Raw genomic sequence first — 16,153 nt, forward strand, 5'->3', positions numbered from 1 at the left:
TGTGTAGATGCAGCCTTATTCGGCTCAAGCCCAGAGCAGCTTCTAAAGGAGATGCTGGGGGTTTTTTTCCACAGTCTGCCCAGCGTCTGCACAGGAACTTGGCTTGATGCAACTACAGGGACTCCATAGGAAGCTCCCTTGCCAGCAAGATTAAATGCACTAAATCTCCATTGGAGAAAAAAAGACATTTGGGATGAAATCCTGCCCCCGTTGGTGTCCGACCAATCACTGAGGGGTCAGAGAGAGACTCCTCTGATGGGCAGGTTAGCCCAGAACAACAGGATTTCTTGCACCATTCACTGAAGCAGCTGGTGCCAACCACTGCCTGGGTACCTGGCTAGGTGCCCCCACAGGCGGATCCAGTGTGGGAATTCCTATCTTCTGCTATTCCCAAGCACTAACTATGTGGTTACTGCCATCTCCAGTGGCGTTGCTACATAGAAACGTCTCTGGAAATACAAGTGACCACACTGAGACTTCTGTGCCCAGCTCTGTGGTGCTCAGTAGCAAAGCACCCACATGGACCGCCTAGAGCTCGCCATGCCCAGGGAAAATCCACTGCACCAGGAGGAACCAAGCACCGCCTCAAGTGACCACCATGCTCCCCGACTCTTCCACCGCTCACCACGAGGCCTCAAGCTGGGCACCTAGGCACTCCAGCCACTAGAAACGTAGTGCGCACTCACATATAGACCTGTCCTCTGGTGTGAAGCCTCTACACAGTGAGCTAAAATGCAGAGCTTTGCTTTTTTAAGAGGCTGCAATACACGAAAATGCCAGTGATGAGGGATAAGTAGGTAAGTGAGTGGGATGGGGATGGATAGAAAGGGGGATGGATGGGTGTGTACGGGGATGGGAATGTATGGAGATGGATGGATGAAGGGATGTGTACGGGGATGGATGGGTGGGTATGGAGATGGATGGATGAAGGGATGTGTACGGGGATGGATGGGTGGGTGGGTGTGGATGGGGATGGATGAAGGGGTGTGTACGGGGATGGATGAAGGGGTATGGAGATGGATGGCTGAAGGGATGTGTACGGGGATGGATGGATGGGCATGGAGATGGATGGATGAAGGGGTGTGTACAGGGAGGGATGGGTGGGTATGGAGATGGATGGATGAAGGGATGTGTACGGGGATGGATGGATGGGTATGGAGATGGATGGATGAAGGGGTGTGTACGGGGAGGGATGGGTGGGTATGGAGATGGATGGATGAAGGGGTGTGTACGGGGAGGGATGGGTGGGTATGGAGATGGATGGATGAAGGGGTGTGTACGGGGAGGGATGGGTGGGTATGGAGATGGATGGATGAAGGGATGTGTACGGGGATGGATGGGTGGGTATGGAGATGGATGGATGAAGGGGTGTGTACGGGGATGGATGGGTGGGTGGGTGTGGATGGGGATGGATGGGGGTAAATAGAAATATGACCTCTTAGAATTACCAAGTCCCCCGTCCAGCTGAGATCAGTCACGGCCCTGCAGTTCATTCACACGCTCTCAGGTAATAAAAGGCTGATACCCCAGGACAGACCTTTAGCCCCAGCCTGTGCTGCTCTCACCGTTCGATCCTGCCAGTGATGTGCACAGTGAAGATGGGGGGCGGGTGCTCAACTGTGACCAGCAAACCTGGGGAAGTGCTGTCGGTAGAGCGGACAGCAGGGAGCTTTCGTCCGCTGGGCGCCTGCAGCACCATCTGCTCCGGCTCTTGCTGGTTGGTTTTCAACCCTGTCTGTGGTTCAGAAGGGAGAAATGCTGGCAGAGCAGCACCTGGGTAGATAGAGGTAACAGCTATAGAGTCTTCTCTGCCGAGTATCTGACAGACAGTCCGGGGCGCATCTCCATTCTGTGTTGACTCATGACAATTTCAAACAGCGGAATGCAAAAGGAAAGCAGCTTGTGCTCTTCATGTCTTCGAAGCAGGGGTGTGTGTGTGTCTGTGTCTGCGCACGTGCTGGTGGGAGGCTCAGAGGGGGTCTTCACAGTCCTCCCACTTACAGCCTCCAGCCGCCCCCCAGGGGAACCCACCTTGGAACACCAAGCACACACCTTGCTGTCAGGCACGTCTGCTGAGAGGTGGACGGTGTATTCCACCTGGAGTCATTTGCTGATGATGGAAAAAAAAAAAGCCCATCATCCCTGACAGCCCAGCTCCCTTCCACTGGGCCAGCTGTCAGGCACCGTCAAGAGAAGGACGGAGGGAGAAGAAAGGAAAGAAGCAGCAGAATCATCTAAGGTTCTAAGAACACCCAGGCTGGCCTCTGGGACAGGAGGCTTTGCAGGCAGGCATCTTGCTGGCCGTATCCCAGCCTGTGTGTTCAGGCTCTGTTTGAAATAATCCTGGGATTTTTGTTCACTCATTTCGCACCCTCACCCTCCGCAGTGCCCTGTCCCTACCAGATCAAGGTCCTTGGCTTTTTTTAGTGCTGCTAGGAGCGCTTGCCAAATTAACGAGCTAGGGAGGCAGCATCAGGCCTCAAATCATCTTGACAACTACATTAACCAGAGGTGCTAGGAAGTTACCATGAGGATCCTCGTTCGTCCTGCCGTGGCCAAGCACAGGGTCTGCTTCCATTGCCTGCTGGGTTAGATCATTGTTTAACTTGCCTGCTCGCGTTTCTTGGTCTTGGTCAGCAATGCCAAGAGGCAGGTAAAACGAAGCAGCTAGGAAGCCAGCAAGGTGCAAACGTGAGATCCGGGGGAATCGTACTTACAGAAATACTCCTGCGTGGGAGTGTCTTGTCAGAGTTCACAAACTAAGCAGACTCGAGCCTGGCTAGTGGTTGGATGGGGAGACCGGCCTGGTGCAATGGGCAGTGGTGCTGGAGATTCCATAGGGGGCGCTCTTCCTGCTGAATCAACACTGAGCCACTGGTGCCAGAGAGCAGGGGCTCGGCTGGTTTTTGGATGAGACATAAAACCAAGATTCGGACTCCTCAGGGTGGCTGACAAGCCCGAACATTTTTTTCCCCACAAGATCTTTGGGGCGTGAACCACACTGTCCTGCCCAATTCCAAACAATCGTTATGTCTTACCTCTCTATATCCCCCTTTGCGCCTCAACTGGATGCCACTTTCTTTCTCCTTTCAGCTGTTGTGTTATGCTGGTAGAGAGCTTCTGTGCTCACAGCCAGAGGTGGCTGCACTTGTGAGGCGATTCCTTCAGCTCCAGGGCAGGGTTCTCTGCTGCCGTCTGGCCCACTTCGCACTGGCCTGGTGGCACAAAGGGGCTGGAAAGCCGCTAGATCACCCCAGCTGGAAGGTCCCCCAGCAAAGGGAGTGTGGCTGAGGCTGCTCTAACGTCCACCAGGGCTGGTAGAAAACTGGCTCCAGAAGCAGAGTTCTACAACTTGTCAATCCCTCTCGGTGATACCCAGTGGCTGTTGGCCTCTAGCTGAGCCATAGTTTGCAAAGACCTGTGGGATTCTTTGTGATGAAAGACACGGAGGAGAAGGTTCCCTGGCATTGACACTGATGATGTCAAACGAGTTACACTGGAGCAAACCCGGGGGAGTCAGACCACGTCAGCTCCATCCCTGTATCAGCCTGGCCCCATATGGAAAACTGTGCTCACTTCCTCCTCAGTTTGATGCCAGCGCAGATGGGAGCAGGAGTGGGCCGGCTCTCTGTGCTGGCCAGGGGTTGCCCAAAAGAGGCAAGTTAAACCCAGAGAGCTGCAAACAGAGCCAGTTATTTCCTCTGTTCGAGTCAGACCCCAGAACCGCCTGTCAATGAGCAGTGACCCTGGAAGGAAACCTGGATCGGAGAGCCCTCTGCTGGGAATCGGTGGCAATTCAGATCCGGATCAGAGCTTGGATCTGTGTGTGCTCTTCGGTTCAGGGGGCGCTGGAGTTTGTAGGCCACACCCCTGCTTCCCGTCATGGCTGTTGAACGTGGTAATGTGAAAAAATGAGCTCCTTTGATTTAAAATTGCAGAGCTCTTCCTCGGAGCTGTCTCCAAACCACAGTCATTTACAGCTGTTTAGATTTTTCTCCATATTTTTAAAACCCAGTGGAACTGCAAAGAAAAGCAGCAGTCGCTACTCAAATGATTCCAGGCCCTACCTGCATCCCCCCTAGCAGGGCAGCTGATTAGGGAGACGATCAGGCAGCTTAATGACGCCTTATCGCTGCCAGTTCTTCCCTCTCCCACCATGAGCTGGTTTGCACTGGTTGGCTCTGCAGTGGGGCAAGCGCCTGGAAATCGTACTTTTAAATCTTACTTTTGAAATGCCCAAGGAAAGATAGCAGCCCCGTGGGCTCTTGGGATTCCTTCACGTATCATAGATTGTAAAGCCGGAAGGGACCCCTGATCATCTAAGACTGCTGCGGTAGGTGGGAATGAACCCCTGGCTTCCTGGATGGCAGGTGAGAAACGTACCACTGACCCACCGCTGCAAAGGCATAGCATCATTGTGAGGACTTGTCCACAATTTGAACCCAGGACCCTCTTGCACCCAAGGGAGAATCATATCCTTTGGCCAACAAGCCGCTTCCATGGGTGAAAGGGTTAATGTTTTACAAAATTGTACAGATGAGTAGTAATATATTCGTAGGAATGAAATGCCTTTGTGGTGGTTACCTGCTGCTTCTCCCCTTCGGGTTTGCACTGCTGCCAAGGGATATGCATTGAATTAATCAGGGACAGAGTTGCAGAGGGTTAAGCATGCTGCAGTGGGGTATTGCAATGGCCTTTCGCCTCTGACGCTTTTGGGGCCCAGCAGATATGGGCCACGGAACTCAGGTTTGGGCTTTGCAAAGGGGTGAATTGGATTTTTATCAGCACTAGCAAAGTCTCAGGGGATTCAGACAATAGGGTCCTAATTTGGTCTCTCGCTAGTTCAGTGGGATTTAGATCAAAAGTAAAAATGACATTGGTGTGTCCCTGTCCCTGAGCCAGCTCCCCTCCCACATGAGTCACTTGTGTATATTCGTCTGTTTTTACGTCCTGTGTGATGTTGTTGTGTGTGTAGCTGTTAAACAGCCACTGCGTTCCACACCAGAAGTGGCTGCATTTCAGGGATGGGAGAAGTAATTCATAGACACACCAGGTTTTCCAAAGAACTCGGCACCAGATTATCTAGGACTTAGCATCCGCAGTTGGGGCCACTTTTTCCAAAAAACTCAGCTGCCTGATAGGCACCAAAACAGGGGCCAGAACTGCAGAAGTGTTCAGCACCTCCCAGCTCCTGGCTGATGGCCAGAGTTTCCAAAGAGCTAAAATCCAGCCCCAGTTTTGGGTGCTGAGCTTTGGTGGAAAATCAAGCCCGCGGTTTGTAAATCTGTAAGTGTTCTGGGAGCTCTTGCAAAGTGACAGATGTTATATAAAAATGGCAGAGGATGATAATAACATCGCAGCAGAGAATGGCCCAGTTAGCATCATCCTCACAGGAGCAAAGAAAGCCTGCAGGCCTGGTGACTTCAGTCAGGCCTATTACACAAAAAGCATCACTAGTTTGACTCCTCGTATAATGGGAATCTGCAAATCTTGCAGCATCTCTTGGTTTTAAAAATACTTCGGGGAAACTTCCTTCCTTGGGGAGTCAGAAAAGAGAGGGGGAGGAGTGCAGAAGACTCTTAAAGTGATTCCCCCCGGAGACAACTGAATAAAAAGAAGAACCAAAAACCTCGTGCTGCGGGCTCCCAGGGCCAGTTGCCTGTGTCGCTCCAGTGCAGTGCTGCGCCACCACCTAGTGGCTAGCAGCGGTGCATCCACAGGGTTGAACCCCTGGGGCTCCTGCCTCGGTCATTATATTTCTCTGCAAGGGATAAAACCCGGCGCGTAGGGAAAGACGCTAATGCCCGGTTGTAGCGAGGGGAGTCCGACATTGCTGAGACGTCCGTGAGAAATAATTAACCATTGTCACTCATTAAAAGGGGGAGGTGAAAATTCTCCACCAACTGCTGGCATGCTAGAGGATGTGATCTAAAAGGCACCTGTTCGAGAGGTGAAGCTAACCTGATCTGGAGAGACCTAGGAGAGCGACTGATTGACACTCATTCTCAGCTACACTACAGGCTCCTTGATGCCACGGTGGCAACCTGACGGGATGGAAATGGCCACTTGAGAATATGCCTTGCCTGAAGTCCTTCCCCGAGCCCTGCCCCAGCCCAGGGGACTAGGGGCACAAAGGTGGCTTTAAAGAAGCCCCATAAAAGTGGCCTGGATTCTGGCTCTAACGTACGGCAGCATCAGGCTGCCCGGGCCCTACGCTGCAGCAGGGAATGTCTAGGGCTCTACGTGATAGAAACTCTTCTTCCTGTCCCCACCCCGGTCCCTATGCCGGGGGCTGCGTGCGCGCGTTGGGCGGGGGGCAGCATTCATGGTCCCTACGCTGCTGGGCTGCAAGAGCCTCCCCCAGCCAGCTGTGCTGCCCTGTCAGACCTGACCCCACAAGGGGCCGTTGCTGGCATGGCTGCAGTGCTCATTTTCTTTACTTCCTTGTTTTGCAAGCACCCAGGTGTCGGCTGAGTAACTCCATGGCTGTTTGCAAAGAGCCGCAGGCGGCATTGCCGAGCCCCGGGTGGGGAGGTGTCTAGGGCTGAGAGGGGACTGCATGGTCAGAATACCCCGGCCATGCAGTCTTCGGAAGGGGTGGTTTAGTGTAAACTGCAGGCCTCTGAGGGATCTGCTACAGGCTACACCTGTGACCTGTGGGGATGGGAGTGAATGTGTCATTCTCCATGGCCGGCATGCCCCAGTTGCTGGCACCGGGCCCTACGTTATTTACACGACCGGCCAGAGGGCCCCCGCCAAGATCAGCCCTGAGCAATCCTATTGACGCCAACAGGGCTGCTCAGGCGAGTAAAGTTAAGCATGTACCTTAAGAGTTTGCAGGATCGGGGCCTAAAAATGCCATTGGGACAAGCCTCTCTTTCCAGCAGTCCTGCAAGCCGGCAGCCAATGGGCATCTTGGAAATCCACCTTAACTCCTAGACCCGCCCCCAAGAGGGCTTCCCTCCGAAAATTACTCCTCCTGGCTCCTGAAAGTGCAGGGATGAATTGTGCTGCAAGCTCTGCCTTGTGCGCCGTATCCCCTTAAGGAAGAGAAGGACTCTGCAGGGGACCTCCCACCAGGTAAGGGGCATTCACCAGCGGAGGAGCAGCTGCTTGGAGCTGGACCTAGGGAGGCTGCTGGGCTGGAGAAGGTCTGGGAGCCGCGGCGTGTGTCTCAGACACATGGGCACAAAAAGGAACCTGGGCTGTCGGTTTGTCTGGGATTTATGCCCACAGTACACCGGAGTGAAGCAAAGCATCCCAGGCTGGTCCTAGGTATTTGCAATGAAGCGTGTCAGCGTGCGTTTCGTATGTGTTTAGTCTTGTGTCTGGCTCTGTAGCTAGCTAGAGGGGGAGTGAGAGAAAGTTACTCCAGGTTTATACCTGAATAAGGGCAGAATCAGCCCCATGGGCTCTAGCGTGTGTCCTGGATATGCGTGAGTTGGGTGTCGTGCATGCTGCGTTACTTGCTGTGGGTGCATGTTGGGGCTGTGTTGTGTGTGTCACTGTGCCTCTATGGCAGAGTAGCTGATTAATAATCGTAGTTTGCATTCATGTAGCACTGTACGTGTGCTGCTCTCAAAGAGCTTTGCAAAGGACGGTGAATATCATCCTTATTTACTGATGGGGAAACTGAGGCACCGAGGTCTGGTGACTTGTCCAAGACGCACAGTGATTCTGGGTCAAAGCCAGGAGTAAAAGTCAAGTCTCCTGGCCACCAGGTCTAACCACCAGTCCATTTCCCCTCCCTCTATAACCTAGTGTAGCTTTTCCTAATCCTCCTGGTTCTTGATTTGTGTCTGTACTGAGAGTGACTCTAGATTTCCCAGTCCCGCCCTCCTCCTCCTCAGCCTCCTGGTATTTATCCAGGCTGTTCCACGCTAGCCAAGCATCCACCTTGTGTGGGATGCAGCAGCCAGGTTTAGCAACATCCTTCCGCCCAGACTTCGTTTTGGTGCCCAGTTGGGATGTCGGTTGCCTTGCGTACACAAGGTGCCACCTCCAGTTGTTTGTCAGGCCTGAGGAATGAGCCTTCCCCTCCAAACGCACAGTGCCCTGACCTGGGGGGTGGAGGGAGGGCAGCATGGGAGATCTGGTTCCTGGCTCTGCCACTGTAGCACAGGTCAGATTCCTGTGATGGGAGAGGACCTTTGGCATCAGAGCTGCAGACCTATTACATGATTCATCCCTTAGCTTGTTCTATGGGTGGTTTTCTGAGCCCATGCCTGGCAACTCAAGGCAAGTGAATAACAAATAGCTTGGTAAAGAGGGGCTGGCCTAAGAGAGAGATGGGTGGGGAGAGCCACTGTGCTCTGAACCCCCCAAAATCTGCACCCGGGAATGGTCTCTGGAGCAAATCAGGAGTTTTGGTTTCTCGCTGGCTGGAGATCTAACCCCATCTTCCTGGCCATCTTTTATTCTAGTACAAGACTCGCCCAGCTTTGCTCAGTGGCTAGAGATGTGACCAAGAAAGGAAGGGACGTGGAAGGGGACTTCAAATTAGCAGCCCCCGTTCAGACTGGGAAGGGGGTCACCATTGGCCTGGGCAGCTCCGTGACAGAGTCTATTTAGATATTGCCCTCTTCTAGGTTGGCCTCCGCCATCCGTCTGAGATGGCAGAGCTCCAGCTGTGAGCTCTCTGGGGCACGGGCCCTCTGTTTGCACGCGTGCGGTACGAGCCCAGACCAGTGGGGACCTAGCCGATGGCTGGGGCTTCTAGGCACAACTGCAATTCGAAATAACGGGTGAAGGGTGCAGAATGCGCCATCCATCCTTATCCCTTCCCACAGCGGGGTCCCGTGAGGCCCACAGCCAAGGGCATTGGCCCCAGTCTCACCGGGTTTGCCCGGCCAGGTCATCGCATTTCAGATCAAGTCAACCACACCGCTGACTTACTTGCCAGGCCTGAACCTGGTGGGGAATCGACCTCCCAGCTGACGTCCCTCCCATGGAGGTTGCAGCTCCAGCCCCTCGGCCTTTTCCCACCCATCCTCCCACCTGCCCCGGGTCCCTGCATCACTTTCTTCTGCAGAAGCCATCGGCTTGCAGCCTGCCACCATCCACCATTCGTTTCTGCAGGAACGTGGGCGAAGGCTCACCCTGGGATGAATCAATACGTCTCGTTTCTCAGGCTGACGGGAGATGAATCACCATTTTCCACCCAGGCTCCTTGGGGGAACGGACTTTCTTTCCTCACTTGCCCTGCCTTTGCCTCTCAGGAAGCAGCGTTTAGGAGAGGATCCTCTCTTAGGGGAGGACCAGGCATTGCTAAACTGCAATTCATGTGCTTACCCGAGAGCTAGGCTTCCCTTACAAGCTCAGCCACGTTTGGTGGGGTGTGTCCGATTCGCACCGCCCTACCTGCTTTAAACGTGGTGCTTCCTTCTGCTGTTTGTACCTTCACAGGGTTGGGAGCGTCACATGTTAGGGACTGGTTAGGTTCCTCAGTCACTTCAGACACCAACAAACTTTGCCTGGGCTTCCAGAAGGCAGCAGGGCCTGAGGGGTAACTTCACCCCGCTGCAGAGAGCCAGTACATGGCCTAGACACAACTTAAATCTCTCCCGCACCTAGTCCTGTAAGTGCTGCATAGGCCAGTGCTAGGGATGAGTTTTAGCCCATGGGTTAAAAAAAAAATACTCTCAGGGCTGAGTGATGGTCATAAAACCCCACCGAGATTGCCCTGTCCCCTGTAGTCTGGGCCATGTCTGTGGCCAGTGGGTCACAAGCTGCTTTGTCTGTGTGCGGTGTGACATGAGCACATGGGTTCTGTTCCTGGCTCGGGGAGGGGGGATGTTCAGGCAGTGGAGAGAAGCAAGAGGCAGGAGTCCTGGGTTAGATTCCCAGCTATTAGAGGGGAGTGGGGTCTAGTGGCTAGAGCTGGGGAGGAGTGGAACTGGAAGTCAGGACACCTGGGTTGCATTCCCATCTCTGAGAGAGAGCAGGAACAAGTGGTTAGAGCAGTAGGGGCGGCACTGGGAGGCAGGACTCCTGAGTTCTCTTCCCAGCTCTGGAAGGGGAATCTGCTTTGAGCCGGAGCCTGGAATATTGATCAGCGTCTCTTTATTTCTTCCCCTTGCAGACCCAATTAACGGGAGCCGCGGACCATGAACTGGGGTGTCTTCGAAGGGCTCCTGAGCGGGGTGAACAAGTACTCCACGGCCTTCGGGCGCATCTGGCTCTCCCTGGTCTTCATCTTCCGGGTGCTGGTCTACGTGGTGGCGGCAGAGCGGGTGTGGAGCGACGACCACAAGGACTTCGACTGCAACACGCGCCAGCCCGGCTGCTCCAATGTCTGCTTCGACCACTTCTTCCCCGTCTCCCACATCCGCCTCTGGGCCCTGCAGCTCATCCTGGTCACCTGCCCCTCCCTGCTGGTGATCATGCACGTGGCCTACCGGGAAGCCAGGGAGCAGAAGCACCGGGAGGTAGCGGGCGAGAACTGCCACCGGCTCTACCCCGACCTCGGCAAGAAGCGGGGAGGGCTGTGGTGGACCTACTTGCTCAGCCTGGTCTTTAAGGCTGCGGTGGACGTGGTTTTCCTCTACATCTTCTACCGGTTCTACAAGAACTACACCCTCCCCAGCGTGGTGAAGTGCGAGATCCCCCCGTGCCCCAACATCGTGGACTGCTTCATCTCCCGGCCCACGGAGAAGAACATCTTCACCCTCTTCATGGTGGTCACGGCCTGCCTCTGCATCCTGCTGAGCGTGGTGGAGGCCTGCTATCTGGTGGGGAAACGGTGCCACGAGTCCCTGCTGTCCAGAAGCAAGAGCAGCCGGAGGGAAACCAGGCAGTTCAGGAGCATCGTTCGTAACAAGGACTGCTCCCTCTCCCACGGCGAGCAGGACAGCTTCGAGACGGGAGGGCAGGTTTTCCACGCGGCGGATTGCAAGCTAGTCATGGCTCCAAACACAGCCAGTTCCCAGATAGGAGACGATGTTATCTCCTAAGCAGAGGGAAAGACTTAGGGAGGCTGTCTCTGTGCAGAACGGCCCTCGTTCGAGACCAGCCCTCCTTGTTGGCCATGCCTAGATGTCACGAGCCAAGATCAGACCCGGCCTCTGCTGGCAGCTCTGCTCCTGTCACACGCCCGGGTGTTAAGGACATTGGGTGCTTCCCCCTGCGTTGCATTGGTCTGGTGGAAATAAGTGGACTTGGGCACTTTAGAGAAGAATGGCCTTGCTAGTCAGCGGGAAGTTCTATAGGAACCACGGGCTGGAGAGAAGCAAGGGGAAGGGGAATGTTCAGAGGAGGTTGTGAAGGCCAAGACTATAACAGGGTTCAAATGATAGGTCCATCAATGGCTATTAGCCAGGCTGGGCAGGGATGGTGTCCCTGGCCTCTGTTTGCCTGAAGCTGGCAGTGGGCGGCAGGGGATGGATCACTTGATGATTCCCTGTTGTGTTCATTCCCTCTGGGGCACCTGGCATTGGCCACTGTCGGAAGACAGGACACTGGGCTGGATGGACCTTTGGTCTGACCTGGTCTGGCCGTTCTCATGTTCTTAATGCAAAGCCTAGAGTTGTGGGATTTAGACTTATGAGATTTGATGGGTTCTTGCAGCAGCTGCTGCTGGCTGCTACTGGAGACAGGACACTGGGCTCAAAGAACCCGTGCTCTGACCCGGCCTGGCAATTCCTGTGGTGAGACATCATGCAGGATTGTGCCCTCCTGTGTCTTCCTGTTCCATGCCCAGCCTAACTTTACAGGCGTCCGTCAGAAGGTCCAGCCTCAGAGAGAGGAGTGGGATGTAAGGAACAAGCCAGACTTCTCAGCTGGCGGTGAGAATTTCTCAGCCAAAAGAGCCACTGCCACTGTGGAAACAGAGCCAGGCCCTTCTGTCTGTCCCCGAGTGACATGCCAAATAGTAGGGGGACGTTGGAGAAACCCGGCCTGGCCGTGAATGTTGCTGGGGTGGGGCTGCCTAGGCCAAGTGGGTATTTTCTCTCCAAGCCTGCTAGGGAGAGGGGGGTTGAGGTCTCCAAAGTGCCTCATTTCATGAACAGTCCTTCAGCTTTGCTTAACCCAACAGGACCAACTGGGGGTAGCAGTAGACGCTAGAAAGAACAGGAGGCTTCCCAATGAACAGAATGCAGCGTTTTCCCATCTGCGGGAAATGCCCAATAATCCATCCTGCCAGAGATTCAAGTCATGGAAACTAAACACTTGCTAATGTCGGTGATGGGGAATCCGGTCACCCTCAGGGAATTGAAGAGTTTTGCTGATGAGGGAGGGGGGTAAGGTGGCGGTCAAGGGGAAAGGAAAAAATCTCCTAGATTCACTGCTTTTCAAGGCCATTATGGTCATCCCGTCTGACCTCCTGCCTAACACAGGCCAGAGAATCCCACCCAGCCATTCCAGCACCAAGCCCGTCACTTCCCATTGAACTAGAGCCCATCTTTTAGAAAGGCATCCAGTCTTGATTTAAAGACTCCACAGGGTGGAGCATCCACCACATCCCTTGGTAGGAAGTTGTTCCCTTGGGTCAGGTTCAAACATCTCCTTTCGTTGACAGAGCAAGGGGAGCTGTGTGGGTGACCCTCTTCCTGCGGAGTGATTTGTCATCTAACATCCCATAGCATCCTTCAGGGAGTAGCTAGTGATGACAGACCCAAAGCAGGAAACTGCATCCTGCTGCCCTAAATTCTCACATACGTCACTCCTCCTCTTAAAAAGAAAATTATGATTTAAGGTCACTGGCACTGGATGGCTGCTGTGTTTCCCCCCAGAGATGGCAGCATTTCAGGGATGATCCTCCCCCAAAGGGTGGAATTCTATACTCATTCCATATTCACAGAGCTAAGGTAGCATATGTAGCACTGGTGACCTTCTGCAAAGCCATGCGGTGTGGACATGATACATATATTTTAAAAGCCCAACGTGAACAATTCATTTAGCCGCTGCCCTGCACAGCCCATAGGCCGGCCCCTCAGCTGCTATGAATCCGCTCAGCTGCGCTGTAGAGAGTGGAGTTGTGCCCTTTTACACCCGCTGCAGATCTGACCCCGTATGTATTTCTCGCCTTGTGTACCCTTGCAGCTAATAAAACTGTCTCTTTATAAGAAATGGGCTTTATTTTTGTTTCTTGTCCTTTGTTTTAGCTTAAAACCAATACAACACTGCGGCAGAAATGTTTGTGAATGGGATTTTTCAAAAGGTGCCCCCCAAACGTTTTTATAGCCTTGAAGATTTGCTTGCGGAGATGGGTGGAATAAACTCCCTAGTTCTCCAAAAAAGCTTCTCACCCTTGGAAATATGGCCCTCTTTCATCTTCCTTTGGAGCAGCTGCAACTGGCCACTGTTGGGTATTGGAACCTGGACAACCTGTGGCCTGGCAATACCTCTGTTCATGTGTGTGGCTTGGGAGGAAGCCTTCTTGTAATATAATGCACAGAAAGCAATTTTCTAAACACTATTAAAAACGGGCCTTTACTTTTATAAAGAGCCAGGATTCACCTGCAAACAGCCACTGAATCAGAAAAAGAACAGTCTCTGGAAGCCGGCATCCTCATAGCTAATCAGTTTTGATTAGCAGGGTAGGAGCAGAGACTGGTTGGAGCAGAGGACAGGGGACCAGGAATCTCTTTTGGTTCCGTTTCCAGCTTCACTCATGTAATGTCTTGTGAATTGATTATTACTTGCCGAGTGCTGGTGACGTGCCCGGCCCCGACTCTGCTACAGGCCCTTGGGAGAGTCATTTCACCTCTCAAAGCCGTGGTCTTGATGTCTGCAAAGTGGGGGAAGCACCTTAGTGGATAGCACGAGGTGGGTTGGCACATTAGGGGATTCCTGCTTCCAAAGCGATTTCTCTAAGAAAGGCAAAGGATTATCCTTCTGCTTTCACACGTTGCACAATGTATCAAAGCCCAGATAGCGCCAAGCCCTTGTCTCTATGAAGTCCATGGCAAAACTCCCATGGAGCTCACTGGGCGCTGGCTATAATTCTGAGCTAACATGTCAGGTCCGTTTTATTTTTCTGTGACTCGAGGCTTTTTTGTTTTTTTTGATACCTCTCTGAAGAAGGGCTGCTGAGCTTATTGGCGAAAGGGAGGCACACCCAGCAGGTGTACGCATCCCCGGTGCATCAGCGAAGGCAGCAAGAGCTTTCAGACTGCGCTGCAATGGAATAGCTAGAGAGAGTTTCTGGGCTTCTCGACCGCCAGGTAAGAGGGATGGCGAGAGGTCGCTTGGGCTAGGGGAAATACCCTGGGTGGGCGGGTGCAGTGTGATTTAAAAGAGCCTACATGCAGGATGATAAACTTGGCTGTTCTGCAAGCTGGCATAGCGTCTACTCTCAGGAGGCAAGTGCTGTGCATGGGGTGGGAATGTGTAACAGAGACATTCACGCAATGAGAGACACGGTATTACAGCTTACAATGTTTCCCGTTGCTAAAGCACTTTGTCAGTGCAAAGTTACATTCCAGTGGTAACGTGTGACTGAGGTTCTGATCGATTCGTGAATTTATTAATGTGTTACACATGCACTAGACATTCAGGTGTCAAAGCAAAGTGCATGGATAGGTCGGTAGCTCCAGATGTTGTAGATATGATAGACAATATTGTCGACTTACTGGAGGATACACTATATTCCAGTGATTTCATGGAGGTGAGCTTTGTTGTTTATTTGCTATGGAAAGCTATAATCAAATTACTGGTAGTATTTAATATTGATATTGTAGAAGGGTCCCCAGCCCAATTGGGATCAGGGTCCCATGTGCTAGGGGCTGCACCAACACTCATGAAGACCCAGTCCCTGTTCCGAAGAGCTCAGAAGCTAAGAATGCTAGACATTATCACTAAGGAGCTATGTTCAAATTTTCAAAAAAATCTGGGTGCAAACTGCCAGTCTCCACCAGTAGTGGCACCTGCTTTTTCACTAACACTGCAAATGTTTGGACTTGGATGGAAGGGTATGTCCAATGCAAAGCACGGCCCCAAACCCAAGGGAAATCCCTTGCAGAGTAATCTTACTGCATTACCAGAGCGTGTAGCGGCCCCAACCAAAATCTGGTCCCCATTGTGCTAAGCATAATACATGCTCCAAAGACCTTATAGTCTACAAAGACAAGACAGCTTAAGGGAGGCAGGGGAAACAAGTACCGTGACGTCAAGTGACTTGCCAGAGGTCACACGGTCAGTGGCAGAGGGGAGAATGGAATGCAGGTCTCCTAGCCCTGTACCCTAGCCCCTACATCATGCTGCCCCTCCCCCCAATTGTTACCTTATAATTTTCCTTTTTTTTTTTCACACACTGAATACACAGAGGGCCAGATTCTGCCCCCCTTAGCTGGAACAGCACCTTGACTTCAGTGGTCTGCTCAGAGTACGGCACTACGCAACAGTGTACACTTTAAGACTCTTCCTGCAAACTCTTCCTCCCCTGTGGAGTCTCTTGACTAATCAGTGGCACTACCCATCTGAGCAAGGCCTGCTCAGGTGAGTAAAGGTTGACAGGGTCAGGCCAACAACTGGAGAAGTAAGTGACCCAGTGGACTGAAGAATCTATGAACAGAGCCCCATGGAAGCACATTAACACACCATCCCCATCTCGTTAATAAACAAAAATAGATAAAACAACAGCACTAAATGGCAAACCCTGATCTGGTTTACTGCAGTAATATGTTGTGTTCTGCAGCGACTCGGGCTGCACTGTAATTCCTGAGGAGCTCAAGCCGTACCTGAATGTTTTCTGGAATGAATAACGAACAATAATTCCACGGTAAACGCACTCATCAGTAACATTAACGTTGAATGCAACATTCAGTTTATTATTGGGTTTTCATTGTTATCTTGGGCCAAGATTTTCCTAAACCACTAGTCATTTGAGGAACTTCCTTTTGGGGGGGGGAGGGGATGTCTGACTTTAGGTGCCTTAAAAAGGCCAGATTTTCACTTTTATTTCTGAAAGGCAAGTCTCTTTAATGTGTCTGACATTAGATCACCTGAAATCATTAGTCCCTTTGGAAACTCTGGGCCTTTGAAACACACACGGAGAGACAGGTACTTTCTGAAAACTTTGCGTCTCTTTAAGAGAATTTGGAGGGGAGGGAACTTCATCCCTGTGCCCTCCTGGTGTGAAACTGTCAACTCCCATTAAGTCCCTGGTATGCAGCGTGCTGTCACTCCCAGAGGCGATGCTCCTGGAGGTTTA

At 52.5% G+C, this 16,153-nt stretch overlaps 1 protein-coding gene across 6 annotated transcripts in view; it reads left to right on the forward strand.

The window, feature by feature from the left end:
- LOC123355232 (gap junction beta-5 protein-like) overlaps positions 1-11,336 on the forward strand; it is a 140,445-nt gene extending 129,109 nt beyond the window's left edge. For 4 of the 6 annotated variants that reach the window (XM_044997467.1, XM_044997469.1, XM_044997466.1 and 1 more), the window contains one exon: positions 10,082-11,336. In XM_044997467.1, coding sequence (XP_044853402.1) covers positions 10,107-10,952 — 846 coding nt within the window. In that variant the 5' untranslated portion in view covers positions 10,082-10,106 and the 3' untranslated portion in view covers positions 10,953-11,336. Of the gene's footprint in view, positions 1-3,773; positions 3,899-6,950; positions 7,081-10,081 lie in introns of those variants that run through there. The other 2 variants (XM_044997470.1, XM_044997465.1) reach the window with 2 other exon arrangements.
- The last annotated feature ends 4,817 nt before the right edge of the window (positions 11,337-16,153 follow it).

Source organism: Mauremys mutica, chromosome 23 (assembly GCF_020497125.1).
Source record: "Mauremys mutica isolate MM-2020 ecotype Southern chromosome 23, ASM2049712v1, whole genome shotgun sequence".
In the NCBI taxonomy this organism is placed as follows: domain Eukaryota; kingdom Metazoa; phylum Chordata; order Testudines; family Geoemydidae; genus Mauremys; species Mauremys mutica.